Source organism: Vespa velutina, chromosome 4 (genome assembly GCF_912470025.1).
Source record: "Vespa velutina chromosome 4, iVesVel2.1, whole genome shotgun sequence".
NCBI lineage: Eukaryota > Metazoa > Arthropoda > Insecta > Hymenoptera > Vespidae > Vespa > Vespa velutina.
In genome coordinates this window covers 1,389,216-1,411,357 of record NC_062191.1, presented here as the reverse complement: position 1 = coordinate 1,411,357, position 22,142 = coordinate 1,389,216, and the positions used below count along the sequence as shown (strand labels likewise).

Sequence of the window (22,142 nt, the reverse complement as noted above, 5' to 3'; positions counted from 1 at the left end):
TATATTTGATTTGAGACTCGATCTGGAAATATGTAATAGAGGAAGTATAGCGGATGTCGTTGCCCGAAAACTGTAGTAGCGTCCGTGGTGAGAAGATATATTCTCTTCTGGTTATCCATTGTGGTTTCTTCGACGTGTTCGAGTTAGTTCAATACAGATGTTGAATATTTTTACGAATCATTTTTTTTCTTTTTTGATTTAAGTGTTAAACGTAAGAACTAATATATATTTTCAAATTACGAAGGAGAGATTAATTGCAACATAAGCGTATGGTATACGGCTGAGAAAATTACATCACGAGGAAGGCAGCAGGTTGTTTGGCTAGTTCTTTTAACCATCACTTGTCATATATAAAAAAATTTATTACTTGATCAGAAACGATAATAATTCTAACGATCCTTCGCTGTAACTTTATACGTTAGTTTATAATCTAACCTTAATCATGTCATATTTCGTCTAACGTAATGAAGTAAAGTTGATAGTTTTTCGATTGAAGTATAATATCAGAAAAACGCGCGTTAATTTGCATTGACATGATTATTTCATAGGTTCTTTTACATTTATCATATGTCTTTTATTTTATTTTATTTTCATTACACATTGGACAAATAAATTCTGTATTATTTAGATGTTATCGTTATTGAAATATTTTTTAATTATTCAAATTTTATTGTTGCAGAGTATAATAGTATAATAAATAAATATATATTATTCCAAAGAGTATATTTCATAATAGTAGTTTTCTCATATATGTATATAATAAATATTATATAAATAAAATTTATTCCTTTAAAATGTGGATCTTCTTCAGTATTGTAATAGGTTTAATTGGTTTAATTTCAGAGTTAATTGAAGATATGGATTCGTTGACATATGAATTTTAAACAGCTGCTTTTAAAAATGTTCATCTCCTATCTTATTTATAAATCATCCTATTAGGATATTTAATGTCATTGTAATCAGCTGTATATAAATATTTTTACAATGTCAACCAATACTCAATTCTCAAATCTTTCTCCGGCCATAAGTCTGCCTAATATGTCAGTACCGCCACCATCTGCGCCAAATTTATCTGCTCCACCTCCAAATTTAACTACTATAAACACCTCTGGGAGTTATCAACATCGTTATACAAATCATAGAGATGGAAATCGTGGCTTTTTTAAACCATTCAGACCATATCATGCCCCTAAAGTTGTGGCTGGTGGTCAAGATACTTTACAAGATGAATTTGATGGAAAAAGACTTAGAAAATCTGTTATGCGAAAGACTGTTGATTATAATTCCGCTATTATTAAAAGTTTGGAGGTAATTCGGAATTAACATAATAAGATATAATAGTAATAGGCGATGTATAACATTGATATATGCATAGAGTTGATAAATTGTTGTAAATATAATATATATATATATATATGTATATATATATATATATATAAAATACATATATGTGTGTATTTTTTATATACAGAATCGTGTATGGCAAAGAGATTATAGGGATAGACGTGCTCTTCAACCAGATGTCATATATTATCCTGATCTTCTTCCACCTCCAAGTTATGTTGATAATCCAATTAATGCAGTCACTACAAGATTTGTAAAGACTGCAACAAATAAAATGCGTTGTCCAATATTTTGTATGGCATGGACACCAGAAGGTAGACGTTTAGTCACTGGTGCATCAAGTGGCGAATTTACCTTGTGGAATGGTCTTACATTTAATTTTGAAACTATTCTTCAGGTATGCTATAAGTCATGAAATCAAGATTCTTCCCATTTAATGAATTACATATAAGATATGCAAAACACTTTATTAGATAATTGAAGCATTTAATTGATTTTTGAAAATTGAAAATTTTATGAATTTATCAAATTGCATATTAATTTGCAGAATTAAGAAAATTATTTATTTATATCATGATAATCTGTATATCTTATATGTGCATTTGAGTTACACATTTGTATCATAATCTTTTGCATGTTTGTTCAGGCACACGACAGTCCTGTAAGAACAATGGTTTGGTCTCATAACGAGAGCTGGATGGTGACAGGAGATCATGCAGGTTATGTCAAATATTGGCAGAGCAACATGAACAATGTCAAGATGTTTCAAGCACACAAAGAAGCAATTAGAGGACTCAGGTATAGCATCCACCTCATTAGTCCTTATGTCTCTTGCGCCACTGTTATTAAATCATTCATCTTTGCAGTAGGTAGGATATTGACAGTGATTATCATTTTCTTCTCTTTCTTGTTTTATATCATTTATAGAAAAATAATAATAATTATATGGGTACATAGGTGATTTCATAAAATGTTTCAATGGGAAATGTTGAAAATATATCATTGAGGATTATTTGTTACAGAACAGTGTTTTAATTGAAATATGATCATTTCAATGCAGAATTAATTAACCAACATTTTTGCCTTCATATTAGAAAAAGTATAATAAATGAAATTTATTATATCAGATTTATTATTCAGAATAAATTGTTTCTTTATAAAAGTTAATTTGCAATATGAGTAAATATGAGATGTGTGCTAATAGTATTCTTTATTATTTTGATTCCATTACCCTTCAATTGTAACTTTTTGTGAGCATGATGTAAAATTAGTAAATATTGTCAACTTTGTTTACAAAAAATACATTTGTTCGTTGACAATTCATATTATTAGGCTCTTAGGGTCATCCCTCTTTTTTTTTTTTTAACATCTGATAAAATCTTCAGTGTTTGATATTATCAATTAGATGTGGTGCAGGTATGACATACAGTCACAACATATTAGTTCTTCACATTTCTCGATTTAAGGAGTTATATGGTTAGGTTATTATTGGGCAAAGATGTATATTTTACATTTATAAATAAAAAGAAAAACAAATATATATACCACAGTACCTAGCTGAGATTCCCATTGAATAATAATAAAAATAAAGATCCTCTGTCCTTTACATCATCCAAGTTGCGATAAAATTGAACAAAGATATTGCAGTAATGCATGGCTCTGTTAATAAAGTACCTTTTCTTTCATTTATGTCACTTGTGCCCTTTTGCAAAGGTGTGTGTGTGTGTATAATTGCATTAGTGTGTATGTACGAATTAGGGAGAGGGAGAGAGAGAGAGAGAGAGAGAGAGAGAGAGAGAGAGAGAGAGAGAGAGAGAGAGAGAGGGAGTAACAGAGAGATATAATGCAATTAATGTACATATCAGATATTTTTTTTGTACAATAAATGTTAAATTTTAAACAGAATATCGATTTGAATACATCACCTGGCAGTCATGTGGCATAAGAGTAGAATTTTCTTTTTACAAGATTAAAATGATTCACCATTTTACAAGTGGTAGATCTTGCTTGAATGCCAGATATGACTGTTGGAGATGGTTTTTTGTTTATTTACAATATTTATACATAAACATTCCATTTATCAATGATGTCTGTCTGTTCCTTAAAGTGCGTTTGTAGTAGAAATGCAAATTTTACACAACTTTAAGCAACTGCTATATCTATAACCCGAAAACTAAACCAAAAACATATTTCATTTAGATAGTTAGGAGGTACATTCTTGCCCATATCGTTGGAAACTTTTTCCGTGTAAATTTACTAATGCAAATTCACAGCCAAATAAAAATATCAAAGAAAATAATTATTGTAGTATATGGAAGTTTTATATACATATATATCTTTGATTAGATTACAAACAGATTAGATTAAATTATTATCAGATTATAAACATATTAGTTATAAATTATTTGCAAAGATGTTTCGTATAAAAGAGTAAACCTTTCTAATGCAATGTTCATGTGCATGTGTAGATATATAATCATTGATATTTTCTCTACAGTGAAAACAATAAACATTAGTTCATAGTATTACTTATCTTATTTATTTCATATATGAAAAGAGTATGCATGCCAAATATGATTCAATTAAGAAATTGATAATACATTTTATTAGTTTTTACATTAGTTTTGGTGGCAGCAAATGAAAGTCTAGGATATTTTTCTGAAATTTTGCTACTTTTCCTAAATTTTTTTTTTTTTTGAATATGTACAAATAAACAAGCAAATATCAAATTTCATAAAAAAAATTATTCACTTATTGATAATTACTGCATTAGCTTTTAAAATAATATTGATATTTATTTAAATTATTATAGCTAATATAATTATGCGGATTCAGTTCTACAATGATATATATTAAAGGGAACTATTCAATATATAATATGTTATTTAAGAAATAAAACAACCACTATTTTATATTTATAATAGTTTATTGTCCATTTGTAATTCTTGTGTTTGGGTGGGTAGTTTCAGTCCAACGGATCATAAACTGGCTACCTGTAGTGATGATGGTACTGTCAGGATTTGGGACTTCCTACGCTGTCACGAAGAACGAATTCTTAGGGGTATAGTTTATATATATATATATATACACGTTTTTTATAAGATTTTTAAAAATTAGTTATATATATGTTATATATACATAACTATATATATGTATAAAATTTCATACAGAAGTTGTATTCTTTTTGTTTGAAATTATAATTATATTTTTTTGTTATTTTAGATATAACGTTAATGCAATGAGAATTATTATATTTTTTGTTCAATAAAAATGGTGTAATTAATGCTTTAAAATCAATCATTTTTCTTTTTTTTTTTTTATTACAATAGTAATTTATGATATTTTTGCCTGTAGGTCATGGTGCAGATGTGAAATGTGTACATTGGCACCCTCAAAAAAGTCTAGTCATCTCAGGAAGCAAAGATAATCAGCAACCTGTGAAGCTTTGGGATCCAAAGAGTGGACAATCACTTGCCACCCTACATGCACATAAATCAACTGTAATGGATATCAAGTGGAATGAGAATGGTAATTGGCTAGTGACTGCATCGCGAGATCATTTGCTTAAATTATTTGATCTCAGAAATCTCAATCAAGAAGTCCAAACTTTTCGTGGTCATAAAAAAGAGGCATCTAGCGTTGCATGGCATCCAAGTCATGAGGGACTTTTTTGTAGCGGCGGTAGTGATGGTGCAATACTCTTTTGGCATGTCGGGTATATAAAAATATTAACAATTATTTATTTTTCAATATACTTATAATATTTCTTCTAATACATGTCATTTCTTTTTATTGTACATTAGAGCTGACAAAGAGGTTGGTGCAATAGAACAAGCTCATGATAGTATAGTATGGACATTAGCATGGCATCCATTGGGACATATTTTATGTTCTGGTAGTAATGATCATACTTCTAAGTTTTGGACACGTAATCGACCTGGTGATCTCATGAGAGATAAATACAATCTCAATACATTACCTGCGGGAACAGCAGGAGTTGATGATCATGAAATAGGTAAGTTTATAATCAACATGATAAATGTATTGATTTGTGGCCATTGATCTTACAGCATTAAGCTACAATAAAACAAAGGAAATAAACGAACAAATGTAGATTGTATCATAAGCTAATTCTTTTATAATTTTTTACAGCTGATGAAGCAGCAGTAATACCTGGTATGGGACCAGAAGATAGAATTAATGCTGACGGTGAGCTAGAAGATAAAAGTGGAGAAATACCTGGATTGGATTTGGATCATGCAGTGGACGAAGGAAAAAAATTTACTAATAAAAAAGTTCCATACAGTAAGCCAATACCTAGAAATTTCCAGGCTCAATGGAATGAAATGGAAGCGGAAGATATTGAACAAGTAGAAGCATTAAATGCTTTTGTAAATCAATTAATTGAAACGACACCAGGAGCTGTACCGTTGAGCGAACTTTCTCCTACCGCTATTATATTATACGGAAAAATGATACCTGTTGAACGTAAGAATATTATCTCATATGAATTTTATTGAATCTAATTTTTTCTTTAAAATTGAAATTACATCATCTTAATAATATTTCAAAGATATTAATATTCAAATATGATTTACAGCTGGTTCAAAATTGGCGGAAGCAATTGGTAAAGGAAATGATGCCATAAATAAACTAGTATTTTCTGGGGAAATAGAAGAATTAAGAGACGTCGTGGGTCCATTAAATAGCGTCGATGAGACGGAAGATTATTTACAGGATGAAGGAGAAATAGATTATTCTAAAGTTCCCGATATTGATCTACCTCCACCCTTACCTAGTTCTAAATTTGCACAAAATCCAGAATTACTTAAAACTTTAAATCGTGGTGGAAAGAGAAAGTTCGACCAATTAATTGGTTGGAGTGATGGAGGAGCTAGTGATCGAACTTCAAAAATTCATCAACCAGTATTCGGTGGTGTTATTACGGATGATGTACAATCAAGTGACGGGGAGACCAGGTACAGTGCCAGTAAATCGAATGATAATAGTTCCTTCCAAGGTCAAGATGAGGATTTAAGAAGGATTGCACACGGAGATTCGAGAAGTATGCAACGGGGTGACGAAGACTTAAGATATAACACGTCTAGTGGACCTGGCAGACCAGGATCTCGATCGGAATATGATATAAGAAGTAATTATGGAGACAAAGATTTTAGAAGTATGAATTCGCAAGGATTTCTCTTAAAAAAATCTTCCGAAAACGATTTATACGATGATAAGGAACGAGATGGATCCCGATGGGACGATGAAAAAATTATGAGTAGTAGTTCTAGAAAAACGGATAGTAATTTTTCAAGCAGTAATTTTGATAAACGTGATAATATGCAATTAAATATTGGACCTGGAATGGGTAGTAATATGTCTCATATAGGGAATAATATGTCCCACCTACCAAACCATCATAATATGCAAAATATTAATCCTAATATGCCGCTACCAATTCCGAATCTCGTTCAGCATCCAAATATGCCTCAGCATCCTGGTATGCAAAATAAATTGCCTCATGGAAATGTTCAAGGAATGGATGGTCCAATGCCACATATGATGCATCATCCTGGTATGCATCCTGCTTTTGGCCCGAATGGACCACCTCCACCAGGAGGCTTTGGTCCCAATTTTAGACCTCCTAATGGCAACTTCGGTCCGAATCAACATTTTAGGCCAAATCCTATGCCACCGTTTGGCCCAAATCAAGGTCCACCTTTCAACAGCAATTTTCAAGGAACACCTAATTTTCGAGTACCCAATTCTGGACCATCTAATTTTGATCGTCCTGGTTTCGGTCCAAATTTTCGAGGACAAAATGTCGGCAGTCAAAATGCACCCAATCATTTCAATTCCAATTTTGGTAACTTTGGTTGTAACAAAAATGGACCTAATCGTGGAATAAATCGTGGACCTAACGACAATAATATGGGAAGAAACGGATATAACAATCGTGGCAGGGTACGTGATAGTGATCAATCAAGAGGTACGAGAGGAAGAGACAATTATTGAAGTTATAATATAAACAATGTGTTTACACTCCAATTATATCAATGAATTACATTCTGCCCATGCAAACGAAAATCGTACTGGTTGCATCGGTATTATTCAACATTATAATTTTGCCTAAATGATAATGCATCATAAGCAGTGCCGTGTAATATACTAATTCATGTTGGCTGCATTATAATGCCTTACAGAAATAATTGAAGCATTCATTTGCTCATTTACGATTATGACTTGCATCAGTGAGGAGTGCATTCGTCATTATAAAAAAAACTTTACTTTCCGTAATTCATGAATTTGAATAACTGCAGAATTAAAACTGCTGGTTCAGTGATTTATGGAAAATTGAAAATTATATTAAGGGTGGATAAACTTATGTACAGGATATCCGCATTAACAGCATAATATATGTTCACCTGATCTAAATATTCACTGATGTATGAAGAATACAAATTTATATATATATGTAAATATATATATATATATATATATATATGTATATATATATATATATATAATATTATATAGTTGATATCAACAATAATATTATGATAAAGTGACGTTTACAGCATTGGTATGAAGAAATTTTGGTTCTATATGAATAACTACCGAAATCATGAAAATAACAATGACATGTTGCCTGTAAATGATTTAATCAGCGAATGTGTGAGAAAAAACAATTTACTTATTCATTATTAATAAAATGGAGTAAGGCATAAGAACTTTTCATTGAAACATTGTTCCCATACTCATTTGTGCAAGTAATGAAATGAGATCTCAAACTTGATAATAAAAAAAAGTAATAATGGATACAATAATAATATTTAGCGAAAATATATAATAATATGCATTTACTTTTTTAAATCTGTTAAGAGCACTGCAAACTAATAAATAATAACTAGACAAATTAAAAAAATAACAACACTTTTGTGTACTTTATTATAGAAAAAAGAAAAAGAAAAGAAAAAAAGAAAAAAGAAAATACGATTTGCAAACTCGTAATTAAATTATTTGCATACTTCACAAATAAATGATGCATTAAGAGCTATCAGAGCGATAAACTTCTAATAAAAATCTGAAACTGCGATCTTTCAAAAATAATTGAAATTTTATACAGTAATTCCTGTATATTCAAAAGCATTTTTCCAAAGTATTTCAGGCATTATTGTATAAAATTCTTGTATTTTTATTATCATCATCATCATTTATTATCATAATTATCATTATTATTATTATTAGTATTATATTAACTGTAATATATAGCTTAAAATTATTTGAATTAACAAGTTTTAGTTTATATTTCTAATTTATTCTATTTTTTAATTTATTCATTACTTCTTGCTCGATGTTTGTGTGGACATAATTCAGCAACAGGTATGGACATAATTCCATTATGTTACAACCATAATTGCGCTAGAAACGCAATAGGGAACACTTGTTCCCATTATACACCCACTGTATCCGTGTATAAGATCGAGTAGATTAATCTGTCTTAACATGCAACCAAATAATTGAGATAATGCATGACAGAAATTTTTTTATTTAATAAGAATAATAGTACATCTAACAAAAGTAAGAAAAAATCATATGTCAGATTATACTTCTCGATGATCTAGCCTGTTAAATAAGAAGAAGAGATTTAGAATTAGATTTTGTAAATTTATTAATTATCATTAAAATTATAGTGATAACTCTTTTATAATTTTTAATGTTAATAGAATATTATTTATAATTTTTGTATAAACAATTCGATAAGGAATACTTTCTAATGATAGGCTTTTGCATCCTATTTTACTTGTACGAAAAAATATTACTTTAGAATATTTTTAAGTCTAATCTTATCTTTATCTGTTGTAGAACGATTAGCAATGAGAATATTTTAATTTCTAGATAAATATGAAAAAAAAAAACTAGTTTTGAAACGCGTAAAGATATGGAACCATTGTCTCTTGGTAGTACTTAGCGTTATATGATTTACAATTAGACTTTGCAACTAACACCGACCAAGGTCTTACTACGTAGAAGTTGCTGCATATGGAGACTCACGGACTAACGCTGACCCTACTCTAAAATCCACGTTCCGCGATACCGATCCGTATTCAGCTTCGGGTGTTTTCAGGCTTCTTAATTAACAGGAGATATATTGGACACCACTTACAGATAGTTCCACCGTCCAACATCGATAACTTCAGACATAATGGATTGTTAAGCACGACCGTTCGTCGTGCTTTTCTAATTTCGAACAGTAAAAGGGTAATCCTCAGTAGGATTTTTAATCGTGTCCGCTTAACACTCATATGAGTGTTAGTATAACGGTGACTCTAAGTTGAAATCTGAGGTGATATGAGTTAACCGATATTTTGACTTTCAACGCTATTTGGTCGAGGGATGATCCCCCTCCCTTCCCCCTTTAGAAATAATAGGATCATCACAACATCGGTTAGCTACATGTACAGCACTACAAGGTGACACCCCGTTCGCGTACCCTGAATTTCAAACAATAAAACGAAGACCATGGTAAGACTTTTAAACGTGCCCGAACATTCACGCAAATGTTAGAAAAACGGTGATTCTACTTTAAAATTTGCAAGGTAATCTAATCGGATTTTCGAGCAAATAAAATCAAGTCCTCGATAAGACTTTTATAAATGCACCCGCCAACATCCACGCATTTGTCCGCCGACACGCGCGCGAGTGTTCTCCTTATCTTTCCCTCGTGTAAAAATCGATGAATGAATCTATCCCTCGAAGATATCTGGAAAAAAGAAGAAAAAAAAAAAAAAATTAAAACACAGAAAAAAATGAAGAAGAGAAAAAGTGAAAATATGAGATAGAAAAGAAAGTTGAAGAAAGATAAGAAAAGAGAACTGGAACGTGCGCGCACGCTGATAACGACGAAACGCATAAACAAAAGGTGGATATATTGAATATCGCTCCAATCGATCAAAATCAGAAAATGAAGAAGAGAAAGAACAGAAATATGAGATAGAAATGAAGAGCTGAAGAAGGCAAAAAAAAAGGGAAGTAGCTTTACACGATGTTGAGACAGTAGTCCGCACAGAAGCCCATATCCATGGGCCCATCTCATTGGGTCCTACCCGAGACTTATAAATCATAATTGATAAGAGTAAGTAAGAAAGAAAAATATGAGATAGAAAAGAGAACCGGAGAAAGAAAAGAAAAGAGAACTGCAGAAAGAAATGAAAAAAGATTCAGAAATATAGAAGAAAAGAGAAGCAGTTTTCTATACGATGCTGAGACAACAGCTCATATCCATGGATCCATTTCTCCATGGATCCTACCTGAAACTTATGAATAAAAATTATTAAGAATAAATTAGAATAAATACGATTGATTGTGAACATAAGCGCGATAGAAAAGTTTTCTGTGCGTTTCTATTTTCAATCTATAATATATCTATTAATCGATAATATATAATAGTACATGTATATGATTTTTATAACGTTGCTTAGAAATATTAATTAATTGTACTTTATATATATCGTACATTGTTTAAATGTTAATAAAATAATTTTATTTATTAATGATACCTTAACGTGTTCGCAATCCAACGATTTGAAATTAGCTGAAAAGAAATAAGGCAAGAAGAAAGAATATGTATATATGTATATTAATTATGTGAACGATAGAATTCTGAATTTAATTCAATTTAACTTAAGAAGAATAAAAGATTAATTAAAAAAAAAAAAAAAAAAAAGAAAAAAAAATGAAAAATTCTGAATACTGATCTAAAGAAATATTATATTAGTAACAAGTGGCAAAACTTGGTGAACTTGATACACATTCCGTTTTATTTATTTCAGTTCTATGTACTTTCTTTATTCAATGCACTTTTAATAATCCCCATAATTGCCATATCTTTTACATTTCATAGATATATGATTTTAACATATAACTCGATTTTATTCAAATAAAATTATGAAATTAATTGAACTTTGGAAAAGAGAAAATGTGCAAAATTTATCAATCGACTTTAATGTAAAATTTGATTTTATTAAAATAGAATTATAAATTTAATTGAACTTTAGAAAAGAGAAAATGTGTAAAATTTATGTCTCGATTTTAATACTAAAAATGCATAAAATATAAAATAATCCTATTTGCGTACGCGTGCGGCAATATGAGACCGGAAACGATATGTTACGTCATCTCAGTTTTTCAAATCTACAACTCCCTACATCATACCCTCATCATTATACAACCCCTTACATCATACTCCCATTACCATAAAGAGTATTTTGAGTGAAAACATGGTAAAATTAAAATATGACTAAGAGTTTCATTCTCGAAAGGTTCTGTGAAACCTTTGAAAATAACTCGATAGCCTAATAATTGCCCTCTTGAGCCACATTTTATGAGGGCCTCTTCGGCATATAGCCTCTTCTTTACTTCGTGCCCTAACTTAATCGATTATCACTCAAAAACTGTAACGACAAAATTTCATTTAAAATTCTAAGATATAAAAGAAAACCCTTACACAACCCTGACCTATCTGGAAAGTATAATCCTTATCTTGAATATATTATAATGAGTTATATTAATTGCTGAAAATTCTAAGCTAAAAATTAATTAATTTATTATCTAGGCCTACGGATTATGATTCTATAAGTCTCTTTGCTTTTTTTTTTAAGCAATAATTCTACTTGACTTTTCTCCTTCAAAAGCAATGACTCTATCGTGACTTTTCTTTTATCAATTCGAATTGATTAAATATTTAATTCATTGTTATTTAAAAATATAAAGCAAACCCTTGGACGTACCTTTTTTGCAAACGATAATTTGTAATTAGTTTTTAATTATTATAAAGAAATCATGCACGAATATCATTTGTAATCCAGAGATTCGACATGATTGAGTGATCGAAGGGATTTAAAAATTTACTCACTACTTAAGAAGTTCTGCGATGGCTCCAAAACGCTTGTCCGTGGTTTAAGTCGAAATTGAGGGTGGATGATTCTTTAAAATTAGATAGGTCGACAACGAAGTTGATTAAAAATCCTCTTCAATGATACACTTATTTCATTACGCGATAAATATTTTTTAACGAATGGTCACTAAATTTACTTCGCGAAATTCTACTGTCTTTTATAAATACAGTCTGTGCAACTGTTAAAAGAGCAAAACATTTTGCGAACAAACACTGACTCTAAGAATTGCATTGCACGTAGTCGATGCAAATACATTTGTTATTTAAATCGCGAAGCGCGAACGAACAAACATTGCTTTCTATTTGACGATATTTTTATTTTAGCGATAAAAACATTCGATTATTTCATTGCTACGCGCACGATTACAATGAAGTTCTAAAACAGAAAAATACAAACAAAATAATTAGTAATACTGTTATAATAAAAAACTGTAGAGATTAATTCAAGAAATGTATGATATAGAAATATACTTACTTTAAGTCTTTATTTGTTACTATGCAGGAAAGATATCCTGAGAGAGCTTCGATGATTATTCGTCTGAATCCAAAGGAAGATTAATTCAATAACAATCGAAGTCGATCAAAGATTTGATTTTGTTAACGTAAAAATTTTTATTATTTTAAGTTTCTTACGCGTTATCGTTTTTATAATGTTTAAACGAATGTACTGTTCTTTAAATATTACTTTATTGTACCATATGTACACTTATATTGTTAAAAAAATTATAAACATACCAAAATTATTAATTTATAAGTTTCCACGCGGAGAAAGAGAGAGAGAGAGAGAGAGAGAGAGAGAGAGAGAGAGAGAGAGAGAGAGAGAATCGATGTGCTCTAGTTGAAATGCAAAAGGAAACTAACTAATTTTCAAAGTTAATCAAAGGACCGTTTCCGTTTATAGTGCATGCTGGCCAACAATCACGAAATAAAATTTTATATTATTGGAATTTTATATTAAAATTATTTCAAGTTTTTAGCGCGTTACGATCTTTGTTTAAACGAATGTAATATTGTTTAAATATTAGTTTATTATACTTCATGCACATTATATATTGCTTAAATAATTATAAATATATAAGAAAGTATAATTATTATGAAGCTGATTTGGAGATTTATATCTGTCGAAATGTTGATTTAAAATTTTTTCTTATATAACGCGCCTTGCATTTTATAGAATATGACAATTTAACTATTGTCTTATTCTACATTTTATAAATACTTATAAAGTATTTGGAATTTTTTTTGATCAACGTAGTGATTTTAATTTATAATATATAACATATTTCAAATAGAATTACTTTTTAATTGCAATTAATGTATCGATGAATTTTTAACACGAGTTTTGTTTATTTCGCTAAAATTTGTAATTTAACCGTACAGTTAATATGAAACTATTAAAAAAATTGATAAATTATTGATTATCATAAATTGAATATGATTAATAAAAACGTATTAATGAAGACGCATGATTATACTTTATTCAAATCGACGAAAATGAAACGAAACCAGCGCCATCTGTAATTTCAGTGATCATGTTCTTAGTTGCACTGCTGCGAGCACGCCGCGAGTGTTTTTCGCATTTCATTAGTTTTTGTATGTACTAGAATTGAATGTTATTATTTATATGCATTAACGTCGACGATGTCTATTTTTAATACGCGACAATTTTTGGGAACATTATACTCACGTTACGTAACTTTCTTTCCGGCGTTTAATTTATCTAGAACGCAAAAGGTTAGAGAATATCATTTTCATAGGTTAGAATGATTGTATCTTGGAATCTTTGAACATTATATAATAATGTTAATTCATCAATTATTTTTCTTGTTTCTAATTTTTTAATAATAATTAAGTATAGGTTAAGTTATAAAATGATATGACAGTCCACTGTGTTCTATATTTTTCTAGATTTTTATCATTTGTCTGACTGGAGGTTCACTGTTGCTCGGTGGTTTGGCACAGTTTTTAAAAAGAAGGCGAAGACTTCCATTGCCTCCTTCTAAAAAATCCATAAGAGATTTAAAACAAAGATTTGCCAATGCTAAATCTAATTTTGGTAATATTTCCATCTTAAAAATTTTTTTTTTATCTATTTAATTTTCACTTATAATATAGCTTTATTTGTTTTAATTAAGATCATCATCATTCAATTGAATAATAGATTTATGGCTTGTGATATATTCTTATATTGTATCGTTACTTGCATACTTCATAACTAATTATTATATATATTTTGTTGTTGTAGATGCATTATCTCAAGTATCATGGGCCAGAAGAAGTGAAGCAAGTAGTAGAAGTCACATTAGCGAGCGTGCGTCGTTAATTTCACCTTTACCAGAAGGTACTGAAGGTGATGTTAGATTAACTCCGCAGCAATATGGTGTCCTAGGTAAGTCATTTATTACTAAAATCATAAAATTAACTTCAGACGATTCGTATGATTTTTTTCTCATTAAAAATGTATTAATATATATGCATAAAATTTAATATATTTTCTGTCCATACTATTATATTTTTCATTTATATTATTTGTTAAATTTTAATTACATTAAACAATATTTATATCAAAGATATAAGCCAAATAATTAATGAAATAATATAAAATAGGAGGTATCAAACATGCAGATATGTATCATTTTACTGATACATTAAGAAAATATTAATATATCCAGATATTTATTTATACATATATTGCATTGCATTTATATTTACATGATGATGTACAATGCAGCAGCTTATTCACAAATAAAGTATTTGCTAAACATAGAAGTTGTCATAAACTTACAGATTAATTTTTGGCATTATTAAAACCTCTGCCTCGCATTGGAATCATATTTATTCATATTCTATTATTAACATACAGATCCAGAGGAGTAGCTCTTGAATAAATAAATTTTTTTATGTCAAATATATATGTCATTCATGCATAGCTTTTATTACTTTTTAAAAGTATGTTCTTTTAAAGCATGTTTTTCAATTAATTTATATTTGATATATCATAACTTGCCCCTTTCAATTTTTCAAATTAAGAGTGAAATTAGTTGTTGATCGTACGAGTATTGGTTTGCACTGTTTATATGTTCTTTTTTTTTTATTTTTATTTTTTTCTTTATATATTTTATACTTCTTTTTTTTTTTTTATCTCAAAGACAGAATTTTGTAAAGCTCACAATACTACACATTCACTTTGCAGCAAATTATTGCTTCCTATATTGATTATTATTATTTTTATATTATTATCATTATTATTATTAATATTATTATTAATATTATTAACTCATGGAATGCATATTATATTTCTGTACATCTGTACAGAAAATATCGCATGAATCCAAATTGAATTCATTTTGCTTCAGTGTTATTTAACTTATAGTAAATTATATAATAATATTGTACTTTAAAGCTATTCTTGATAGAAAAACTGTAAACAGATAAATAAGCTGACTACAATAGTTTGTTGCAACTATCGAGACTGTATATAAATGTTTATTATTTATATATTAATATCAATAAACATTTTGTGAGTAATGTAGAATTCACGTAAATAATGTCGTCTCTCTTTCCTCTATATCTTCTTTTCTAATATTGAAAATCACAAAATTAACACACCGATTTAAATAATTCTATGAATTCTTCACATTTTTCAAAGGAACATTTCAGCCTTATCAATTACAATTATGCTCATATCAATGAAAGTTTTATATGCTTCTGTTATTGTTTTTTTTTCTTCTTTTCTTATTTTTCTGTAGATATTCTTTTTTATAGAGATTTTTTTTATATATATACTATATATATATATATATAGTATTTTAGGAATCCGCAAGGATTATCGCTTAAAAATGGTTTTAGCGGCTTATGCTTAGCAATATCTCTTTCATAGCGAAGTTAACATTCAATTACATTTGTCAAATAATAATAAACCTCGATTTATAATAATAAAAGTGATAATTTGTCAGGTTGAAATAAATTAGAAGTAAAAAAGTAAACGTCCTAATATAAATAATTTAATTTGAACTGAAATCATCAAATCAAATTGAATCGATAAAAATTATCCGTAGCCCTTCACCTCTACTCTATGTGTTCTCTTACCACTATCGTTTTATAAATCTTACATTCTTCTAAAATTGTACCACAATCTCAAAAATATATAATGGCTTCATCATTAATTTGCGCATATCCATCCTCCAAATTCAATTTATTCTTTCTGCATAAAGCGAGTTGTCCAAGATAGCATTTGCATTAGCAATAGCTAAGATTTCTTTGAACATCCCTCTCAATGGAGACATTATTATCTCAAAGCTTTTAAGTCTTCTATAATGGTCTAACATTGCTGTTCGCAAAAGGCATGAAATAGTTAGATAGAAGATTCGTTTCACAGCTGAATTAAAAAGGACAAAGTACGATATTTGCATTTGGTACGATATTATAGTCGATGTTAACGAGTTTAATGTTAACATACGATGCGATTTCTTGTACTTAAAACTTTTCTTTATGTTGTGAAACTAGCTCATCAAACTATATTTCTTCACTAGTCTTCGCGCGTGCGCGTGTATATATATATATATATATATATATATATATATGTGTATGTGTGTGTAATTATATCAACTTGATATACAGACCAAGTTTTCGTAAAGGCAAGCACATCTCATCCGAATTCTTGTCCTCCTATCCACGTGGAGTAGAGGCGCGAGAAAGGGACTTATCTTTTTTCGTGCTATTATTATAATCGCTATATATGAAATTACAGCAATAATCATTTTTTTCTCGTGTTATTTTCTTTTTCTTTTATCATTTTTTTTTTTTTCATCTTTTTCATCGTTTTCTTCTTTATGTACTTATTTTCTTTTTTTTCTTTTTCCTTTTTCATCTCTCCATTCTGTTCTACATATAATATATTACTATTGTGTTATTTTTTTATTTTATTTTATTTATTTATTTATTTATTTATTTACTTTTTTTTTCTTTTTTATCTTAATTTAAAGAGATTCATATTATGAACGTTCACGCGATCCTATTGATAACGATCGTCGTTAGAGATAAAATCAATGAACAGGACATTTCTAGCGAAGACACACCGGAGTATACTGTTTCGATTTTATTTTGAAGGGACAACGGACCTCCATCGTCGCCTTGCATGTTCGATGTGTCCGATGTCTTAGGTACAACGATCATGTTCTCATCTAATCCTGGATCATCCATCTTAGGCTGTCTAATTTCTTTGGCCTCGTCGTAAGTGACTTTGACAGTTGTGGTAGTAGGTTCTGTAACGACAGGCGGTGGTGTAGTCGTAGGAACTAGACTATAATCTTTCAGGAAATAGATAGGTCCGAATTCTGGCTTAATGTCGAGCAAGGTTTCCTCCCTACGAATGCCATTGATCACTCTTGATGTAGTGACCTTGTCCTCGTAATGAGAAACCAGTTCTCCGGTATATGGAACTTCCATGTCGGTATAGTTAGCTTTTAAAGTGACATTTACGCCAGTACCAGGTTCCAAATAGATTTCTATCCTATTGTGTGAGAAAAATAAAAGAAAATATAATTATGATTGAGTATGTAATATAAAATAAATAAATAAATAAATAATAATAATAATAATAATAATAATAATAATAGTAATAGTAATAATAATTTACAGAAAGAGAAAAGACGCATATAATACATACTTTTGCACTTCGGTACGAGACTCCCTTTCCTCGATACCCCAAATGATATGAGGTAAATTCGTTCCATTATATAACAAAATCGAAGTATTTAAACCCTTTAAAATAGCATGACCCTGACCCCAGTACATCGAGTAGTTATACGAGTACGCAACAGCTTCTGCCAGTTTCGAACCTTTCTCGGCATCGTTTTTCAGCGTACCTGTCCAGAGCAAGCGCTGTGTACGTTTTATCACTCGTTTTTTCGACCAGTTCAATCTGACGCCGCTAAGTTCGTAATATATCGGTTCGGTCTCGACAAGGACTTCGCAAGATTTCGCTGTATTTTCAATACCATTCTGAAAAAGGAATGAAGTAAAAATAAAAAATAAAATGAAATAAAATCTCTTCAATTTAATTTCCATGTTAAAAATCAATTAAACAATGGAGATATTACATTGATAAAATAAAACTTACGTCTTTAACGTAGAAGATTGTGCCGAAATTATCGTTCATATTCATGGTTCCTATGTAATGGGTATAAGTATAGGGCAATTTTGGATTTGCCTCATTATTGGATACCTCGTACCTTGCAACATACATTTTGTCCGTGGCTACAGCTCCCACGGGTAACGGAGTATATATGTCCCAATGTCGCCAGCTAACTCTTGCTGCATTGTCAACGTTTTCAAGGAGATCGTATTTCTCGTACGAACGAACGTTACTGTGTATCGATACTGTGCAACGTTTTTCATCTCCCAATTGAGTTCCGGATACCCACACACCATTGTGCAATGCACGGCATACGTGTAACGGCCTTTTGAACGGGTTCGGTCTATTCAGAGGCGCATTATTAGACGCCATTAGATCCTCTGTAATTAATTCATTAAATAATTAATTCATTCATTCATTCTTTATAAAGAATTTATTTAAAAATATTATACGATATATTTTCTTGTATCCTAATAATATTTTATTCGTACCTTCGGTTTCACGAGGAATCTGAAAACCACCGACCACGATCTGCTTCGAAGAATCATAATGCGTACGTGGGAGCCAATTCAAAGTACTCGAAGTAACGAGTTGACCGTACTTCGACGATATGTGTACGCTGTTGTCAGCGTACGTCAGTAATAGAAGGACACCAATTAGTCCCACAGAAAGATAGTCTTTTTGCCAAGACATCTGTGAGAGAGAGAGAGAGAAAAAAAAAAGAAAGACAAAAATAAAATAATTAAAATTAACAATAAAAATAAAAACGATAATATTTAATACAGTTTCTCATGAGTGAATGGATTGTATCAATGATCGATTTAAAAAAATAAACATATCAAACATTCATTGATTCAAATTAATGTTCAGAATAACAATTTAAAGTGACGACGAGGATGTAAATATCTTTATGTAAATATAATTGTGAGTAAATATTAAATCACCGTACGTTTATCAGTGCCGTTTAATTTGCCGATAAAAGAGATTGACATTATATCGAAAAGTAATTGTGCCGACAAACGATCGGTCGATTCTAACTAAATAATCACGTAGCCAATGTGCCAACTTTCTTCCTCGCTTCTATGTTTCATTCATTCATCGAGAAATGTTTACACGTGCGTAAACAGTTATTAGCGTGCGTAAACACTTATCACGATGGAAATAAGACAAAGTTGTTTTAGAAATATTGCCATGTGTATTATAATACGTAAGAAGATATTTAACCAAAAGAGAACAATCCTTATACGAGTGAGTAAAGCGAGTTAGCTTGGTTGGCTGGTTAGTTGGTTGGCTGGCTGGCTGGCTGGCCGGCTGGCTGGCTGACTGGCTGGCTGGTTGGTTGGCTGACTCGACACGCGATTATGAAACACGGTAAGGAAGTTCACGTAAAACGAGTCCATAATCCGGAACCATTTTACTGTAAGGCACATCCCGCGGCTACGTTCGTGACGTTCAAGACTCGTTCACGTTGATAGTATTATCTACCGTATACAAATTCCACTTACCGTAATGATTTCGCGGTGTATTCATTTATGTAATAATTTATATTATATATTATATACATCGATACTCTTTATTCCACTTAGTTTCATTATCATTCGATATTTTAATAATATCAATTGTTTCCTTTTCTTTTTCCCTCTCCCTTTCTCCCTCCCTATCCTATCCTATCCTATCCTATCCTACCTCCTATTCTCTACCCTTTTCGAATTCATTTCTTTAAATATTTTATAATCGCTCCTTAACACTCACGCACCTGTATAATTTTATCGAGATTTATACTTTGGAAATAGAATTTTTTGGTGTCTTAAAAAAAAGAAGAAAAAAGAAACGAAATCACCGGTTTTTGAACTGTTCTCTAATTACAAAGCTTTACTATCGCGGCGGATAGGAAGAGGGAGGGAAGGAGAATGAGGTAGATATAAACCGCATTCCAAAGAATTAAATATCATTAAATTAATCACTGTTTCAATCGTTATCGTTCTCGTCTTCGTTGTTGTTATTGTATCCCGATTAAGTAGGCACATTCAACACGTGTCTCTTATACCGTTTTTTTTTTTTTTTTTTTTTTTTTTTTTTTTTCCCCTTATCTTCGCAGAAGGTATTACATATAAATTAGTTGTTAAAGAAAATCTCGTAACTCGTTTCGAATATATTATTCTTTAACGTTCCGACTCGTTCGGTTGGTTGGTTTAATTGGTATACGTAAGTAAGAACAAAGGACGAAGACAGAGAACTGGCTTATATACTTTACAGATAAATTGCAATTATGATTCACTCTTTAGAGAAGAAATTGCTGACGCATCGAGTAAATTCGATCAGCTTTTGTACGAATAAATTCAATTACATTGTTATGTCTATCTCTTTTATCGCGTTTTATCAAAGCGAACAATAATTATTTTTTTTTCTCTATCATATAAATCTTCTAATTTCTGTTAAATAGGATTTTATGATAGAGATATAAGTATTTGAAAAGATTTCCACCAAGGGAGAGAGAGAGAGAGAGAGAGAAAGAGAGAGAGAGAGAGAGAGCTTTTAAACGATCTCTATCCGCCATTAGCCTCCCACCCTGGCTACCTAGTAATTTTTGTCGAAGGTGATTATTCAGATTAACTAGAGAGAAACATAGAGAGAAAGAGAGAGGGAGAGAGGAGATGGTGTGTGGGGAAGAGAGAAAACTGTAGAACATTTCCTGTTCACAGTTCTACGGAAGCTATCATTGTGTCTGGTATTATTGTCTCCTAACCCGCAGCAAAGTATTACGATAAAAGGTTCGCTTTACGGGATGTTTCCACTCATATCTATTCCATTCGAAATAGCGAAATGAATTGTTGTGCTCGATCGAGTAACTCCAAGGACATACAGTATATATATATATTGCATATATATATATATATATATATATATATATATATATGTAGTTCGACTGACGACATTTATAGATAATAAAGAGGAGAGTGAAATTGACAAGAATAACGAAGAGACTTCAATGATAAAGATGATCCAAGTAATGAATTTTAATATTTGAATTGAAACGTAACCATAGATTCAAGTTTATCAAAGGATTATAATCAATTTTATTTGTTTTAATAATTGAATGAAATTATTCATATTAAAAAGGCGTTTCAAGTACGAACTATTTCAACATGAAAAGTTTCAAAAGTTTATGGAATTAGGGAGATTGGATAGTTTTGTTTTTCCCTATAAAATTTCAATTCATCCGTGTGAGACACGTTTTTTAGTTAGCTGATGACAGAGCCAGAGAATCAGAGAGTTAGAAAGAGAGAAAGAGAGAGAAGGAACTTTCCAATACAAACTTTCCTTTCAATTCTATCGTACAAAAAACCAACGAGAATATTTATAACCGGAATAACACGAAGTTGTCCATTAAAACATTATATATATATATATATATATATATATATATATATATATATATATATATATATATATACATATTTATATACATAGGTAGATATAAATGATAGAACTCGAGGAACGTGCTTTTGAAAGGAGCTCACGTAATAACGATTTATTTATCAATTATACGAAGCTATGATGCAATTTGTTCGATACATTGACGAGTAAACATGACGTATTTACTTATGTACGTATATAGAAAAGAATGTACACAGTCTATCTGGCACGGATATGTTATTTGCACGTGAATGACACTTTTATTTCGAGAGTTAACACGCGCGT

General features: G+C 30.3%; 3 protein-coding genes across 5 annotated transcripts in view; 2 read left to right on the top strand and 1 right to left on the bottom strand.

Moving 5' to 3' along the window:
• The first annotated feature begins 39 nt into the window (after nucleotides 1-39).
• On the top strand, nucleotides 40-10,198 carry LOC124948737 (pre-mRNA 3' end processing protein WDR33-like). Of its 3 annotated transcripts, none has more exons than XM_047492813.1 (9): nucleotides 40-312; nucleotides 844-1,308; nucleotides 1,472-1,741; nucleotides 1,991-2,142; nucleotides 4,308-4,405; nucleotides 4,699-5,059; nucleotides 5,148-5,359; nucleotides 5,497-5,832; nucleotides 5,945-10,198. In XM_047492813.1, the coding sequence occupies exons 2-9, from the start codon at nucleotides 985-987 to the stop codon at nucleotides 7,360-7,362; spliced, it is 3,171 nt and encodes a 1,056-aa protein (XP_047348769.1). In that variant the 5' UTR covers nucleotides 40-312; nucleotides 844-984; the 3' UTR covers nucleotides 7,363-10,198. The 3 variants fall into 3 exon arrangements, with proteins under 3 accessions (XP_047348769.1, XP_047348771.1, XP_047348770.1); XM_047492814.1 differs by having other exon boundaries at nucleotides 92-142; XM_047492815.1 differs by lacking the exon at nucleotides 844-1,308.
• A 3,539-nt stretch (nucleotides 10,199-13,737) lies between these two features.
• Nucleotides 13,738-22,142, top strand: part of LOC124948741 (mitoguardin) — a 34,875-nt gene continuing 26,470 nt past the window's right edge. Inside the window, 3 exon segments of the mRNA XM_047492822.1 lie at nucleotides 13,738-14,038; nucleotides 14,213-14,360; nucleotides 14,550-14,693. Coding sequence (XP_047348778.1) covers nucleotides 13,946-14,038; nucleotides 14,213-14,360; nucleotides 14,550-14,693 — 385 coding nt within the window. The 5' untranslated portion in view covers nucleotides 13,738-13,945.
• Nucleotides 17,160-22,142, bottom strand: part of LOC124948740 (protein unzipped) — a 20,435-nt gene continuing 15,452 nt past the window's right edge. The window contains exons 2-5 of the mRNA XM_047492821.1: nucleotides 18,932-19,133; nucleotides 18,426-18,820; nucleotides 17,973-18,307; nucleotides 17,160-17,816 (exon numbers count right to left, since the gene is read on the bottom strand). Coding sequence (XP_047348777.1) covers nucleotides 17,309-17,816; nucleotides 17,973-18,307; nucleotides 18,426-18,820; nucleotides 18,932-19,133 — 1,440 coding nt within the window. The 3' untranslated portion in view covers nucleotides 17,160-17,308. The remainder of the gene's footprint in view (nucleotides 17,817-17,972; nucleotides 18,308-18,425; nucleotides 18,821-18,931; nucleotides 19,134-22,142) is intronic.

What these genes read in the sequence shown, in the direction of transcription:
- LOC124948737 (XM_047492813.1), top strand. Translation starts at nt 985, where the DNA reads ATGTCAACCAATACTCAATTCTCAAATCTTTCTCCGGCCATAAGTCTG. An exon ending in CTATTATTAAAAGTTTGGAG is followed by an intron (nt 1,309 to 1,471) that starts GTAATTCGGAAT and finishes TTTTATATACAG; the next exon opens with AATCGTGTATGGCAAAGAGA. An exon ending in ATACTCTTTTGGCATGTCGG is followed by an intron (nt 5,060 to 5,147) that starts GTATATAAAAAT and finishes ATTGTACATTAG; the next exon opens with AGCTGACAAAGAGGTTGGTG.